The following is a 4,267-nucleotide window of genomic DNA, read 5'->3' as shown; positions in this document are numbered from 1 at the left end:
ATTTGAAAAAGTAACTCAGATATTCTCTTGTAAATTAAAAAGTAATGCGTTACTTTACTAGTTACTTACTGAAAAAAGTAATCTGATTATGTAACTCGCGTTACTTGTAGTGCGTTACCAACAACACTGGTTACGCATGTTCTGATTGGCTGTGTTTTTATGGCTCCATTTAGTAAAGCGCCAGTCTCCAAACGTGTCTTAAAAACTCAACTCTTGATGTGTGACCTGCGGCCGAAGCAGCTATTTCAGAACGCCTCACTTTAAACCAGCTGCTTGTAAAACACATCAGATCTGTTCAATCACAGCGGAAAGCAATCTAACGTATATTTCAGTCTCCCTTTAAGTGCTGGTTTGTTAGTTAAAGGCCCAGACTGAGTGAGTTTTTATAGCCTGCGGCTGCGCAGATAAACACACTCTCCATCGTTCAGCCTCCAGCTCAGCGTTTCTAATTCTAAATGTGTGACGCTTTGTGCTGCTTGTTTGCAGTAGCTGAACATGGTTTATGTTGTCGAGGACTGCAGGACTAACCACGGCTTAATTAAATGACATAGTCCGCGGAGGACGGAAAATTCTTTTCTCACAGTGTCCGGATTTTCCTTCCCCTGATTTATGAGCCACAGGATTCAATAAACATCAACTGAAGTAGCAACAGATCTTCTCTTCTGTACTGTGATGTACATTATTTTGAAATGGATTATCGAAAAAAATAAAATATAAATAAATATAAATATAGGGCAGGGACTTGATGCAGATCCAAATGCAAGCTTAAGATCAATTGTAAGAAAGTTGCAGGCAAAATTATTGGGGTTCTGTCGCTTTACTGGAATATCTTTGGATGGTGTGTTTGTGTGTGTGTGTGTGTGTGTGTGTGTGTGTGTATGTGTGTGTGTGTGTAAGCAGCCCTGCTCAGCCGGTCTGGTCGATCCATTATTAATGGAAACTGGGCCATCGACCGTCCAGGAATGTATGAGGGAGTGGGAACGATGTTCACGTACCGGCGGCCGAATGAGATCAGCAGCACCGCGGGAGAGTCCTTCCTAGCCGAGGGGCCGACCAATGAGATCCTGGATGTGTTTGTGAGTGACACTGGATATCTGATGCTAGCACTTTCATTGAGACTCAGTATTATGTTATTGCAATATTATACTGAAATATTCATATAATGTTTTATTTTATTAATATAACTGCGATATAATTCAGAGTTATTTAATGATTGTTATTATTATTCATATTATTGTTATTATTGGGGCATTATTAAATGCATATTTATTAACTTAGCTATTGTTATTGTAATATTAATATTATACTGAACTGTTAATACAATGTTTAATTTTAAATAACAAAATTCAGTTATTATCATTATTATTATTGTGGCATTGTTACATGTACATTTAGCTATTATTACCACTTTTTATTGTAGCACATTTTTGGAAACTAATGTTATTGCTCTATAATACTTCATTATTAATTAGTGCTGTCAAACGATTAATCGCGATTAATCGCATACAAAATAAAAGTTATTGTTTACATAATATATGAGTGTGTACTGTGTATTAGGGCCGTCAAAAAAATGCAAATTTCGAATTTAAAATAAAAAACGTTGCATTCTAATTTTAGGTGTGCGTTAAGGAGGCAGTCTTATCAGCGGCGCACGAGATGCGATGACGATGTAGGTGTCGTTGCATTATAATGTTTTTGTTAGCCTATCCAGTTGAAGCCACTAGATGCAGCGCTGCTGCGTTGTTCATTACAAATATAGCGGAAAAAGAGAACATCAATGCGGAGAAGATCTTGTTTACATCAAAACTGAAACCAAGCCGTTCACACAGAACGCATATTTCGCGCATTTTCTAGAGGGACATCTATTACTGTTGCACTCGCATCTCGCACAAAAGAGCCGCATGTTTAGAAAGCCATGTAAAATTAATGCAAATTTAACTTTGAAAAAAATATATATCGAGACTTTATGGCTGTTTTTTACCCATCCCACTGCATCTCATGTTTTTAAATGCCCTTTGTATTAAACTATGCATACATACATGATGCTGTTTTGTTTATAGTTGTTTTTTCACAGATAGTCATGTAATCTTATGCTTTGAATAAACGTGCATTAGTATTATTTTGCTCGATGCGCACTCTTGTGGCCTCAGGAGAGAAGACAAAAGCTTTTCTTCACTCTAACTGAAATTATGCATTTTAAATTCGAATATAATTCGAATTTTGATAATATTTAAGTACAAAATTCTAATGTAGTTTTTCAGCCATTTTTACAGCCCTAGTGTGTGTGTGTGTGTGTGTATATGTATTATGTATATATAAATACACACACATACAGTATATATTTTGAAAATATTTACATGTACATTCATTTATATATTTATATTCTTATATTTTATATTATATATAAATATATTTAATATATAAACATAACATATTTTTCTTAAATATATACATGCATGTGTGTGTATTTATATATACATAATAAATATACGCAGTACACATACATATATTATGTAAAAAAACAACTTTTATTTTGTATGCGATTAATCGTGATTAATCATTTGACAGCACTATTATTAATATAATGTTTTATTTTATTAATATAATTATGCAATATAATTTTGAGTTATTTATTATTATTATTATTATTATTACATGTATATTTATTCAGTTAGCTATTGTGACACATTTTTGGAAAGCAATATTGAATTATTGAATTAATCATATATTGAATATACTGAATTATTCATATAATATAAAATAATAATCTTTAATATTAATTATTATTATACTAATATTATCAATATATTATTGTTGTTGTTGTTGTTATATTTTTAAAATATTATTATTATTAGTGGGGCATTTTTACATGTATATTTATTCATTTAGTAGATGCTTTTATCCAAAGTGACATTTAAATGAGGATTATTATAAGCATTAATAGTTCAATCGCCTTATTGACATATGTGACCCTGGAGCACAAAACCAGTCATAAGGGTCAATTTTTTTTAATTGAGGTTTATGCATCATCTGAAAGCTGAATAAATAATCTTTCCATTGATGTATGGTTTGTTAGGATAGGACAATATTTGAAAATCTGGAATCTGAGGGTGCAAAAAAATCTAAATATTGAGAAAATCATCTTTAAAGTTGTTCAAATGAAGTTCTTAGCAATGCATATTACTAATCAAAAATTAAGTTTTGATATATTTACAGTAGGACATTTACTAAATATCTTCATGGAACATGATCTTTACTTAATATCCTAATGATTTTTGGCATAAAAGAAAAATGTATAATTTTGACCCATACAATGTATTGTTGGCTGTTGCTACAAATATACCCCAGCGACTTAACACTGCTTTTGTGCTGCAGGGTCACATATTAGGTCTTCAAACTGAAAACCCGCTAGAAGCTCAAGACTTTATTCAGGCAGAAAGACTGTAGCTGGCAGTAATAGATGATCGCTGACGTCTCATCTCTGTGTTTGTCTCTTCAGATGATCTACCAGCAGCTCAATCCAGGCGTTCATTATGAGTTCCTCATGCCGTCAGAGAACGCTGTAGATGCTCCGCGTCCTAAACAGAACCAGCTGGACCGTGAGTCAATATGTGTTATGCTCATTTTTCCATAGGTCATTTTTTGGGATGCGATTTATGTTATTTACTTGCGAAATATTTTATTAGAGCTCTGCATTGTCCTGCGCTCTGTTTACTGGATCTTGTGTTGTGAATGCAGTGAATGCTGTGAACGGTCCGGCTGGTTCTGATGCGAACGGCCCGTCGACCCCGGAGGATCACGAGAGGTCAGGGGTCAGCTATCCTCCTCCCGTCCCGGATAATCAGCTTCCCGCAGCTCCGCATTCAACCGGAGCCAGAGAATACAACTGGAAACTCAGCGGCACCACAGACTGCAGCGCCTCCTGTGGACGAGGTGTGCATTTACACAAACACTGTGCAGTGTCTAATTCAGTGAAACTTAAAAAATGAAAATGCTCTCACCCTCAGGTCATCCGAGATCAGGATGAGTTTGTTTCTTCATCAGATTTGGAGAAATGTAGCATTGCATCACTTGCTCTGCAGTGAATGGGTGCCATTAGAATGAGAGTCCAAACAGCTGATAAAAACATCACAATAATCCACAAGTAATCCACAGCACTCCAGTCCATCAGTTAACATCTGGAGAAGACAAAAGCTGAAACTAATCCAGCATTAAGATGCTTTTAACTCAAATACATTGAGTCCATAATCCATAATAACGCTTCCTC

At 34.8% G+C, this 4,267-nt stretch overlaps 1 protein-coding gene across 1 annotated transcript in view; it reads left to right on the top strand.

The window, feature by feature from the left end:
* Positions 1 to 4,267, top strand: part of thsd4 (thrombospondin type 1 domain containing 4) — a 37,432-nt gene that overhangs the window by 28,911 nt on the left and 4,254 nt on the right. The window contains exons 7-9 of the mRNA XM_016552185.1: positions 901 to 1,076; positions 3,500 to 3,599; positions 3,739 to 3,933. Of these exons, the coding sequence (XP_016407671.1) occupies positions 901 to 1,076; positions 3,500 to 3,599; positions 3,739 to 3,933 (471 nt within the window). The remainder of the gene's footprint in view (positions 1 to 900; positions 1,077 to 3,499; positions 3,600 to 3,738; positions 3,934 to 4,267) is intronic.

The sequence above is a fragment of the Sinocyclocheilus rhinocerous genome, unplaced genomic scaffold (assembly GCF_001515625.1).
Source record: "Sinocyclocheilus rhinocerous isolate Xijiao unplaced genomic scaffold, SAMN03320098_v1.1 scaffold3689, whole genome shotgun sequence".
In the NCBI taxonomy this organism is placed as follows: domain Eukaryota; kingdom Metazoa; phylum Chordata; class Actinopteri; order Cypriniformes; family Cyprinidae; genus Sinocyclocheilus; species Sinocyclocheilus rhinocerous.
This window is presented reverse-complemented; position numbering and strand designations above follow the sequence as displayed.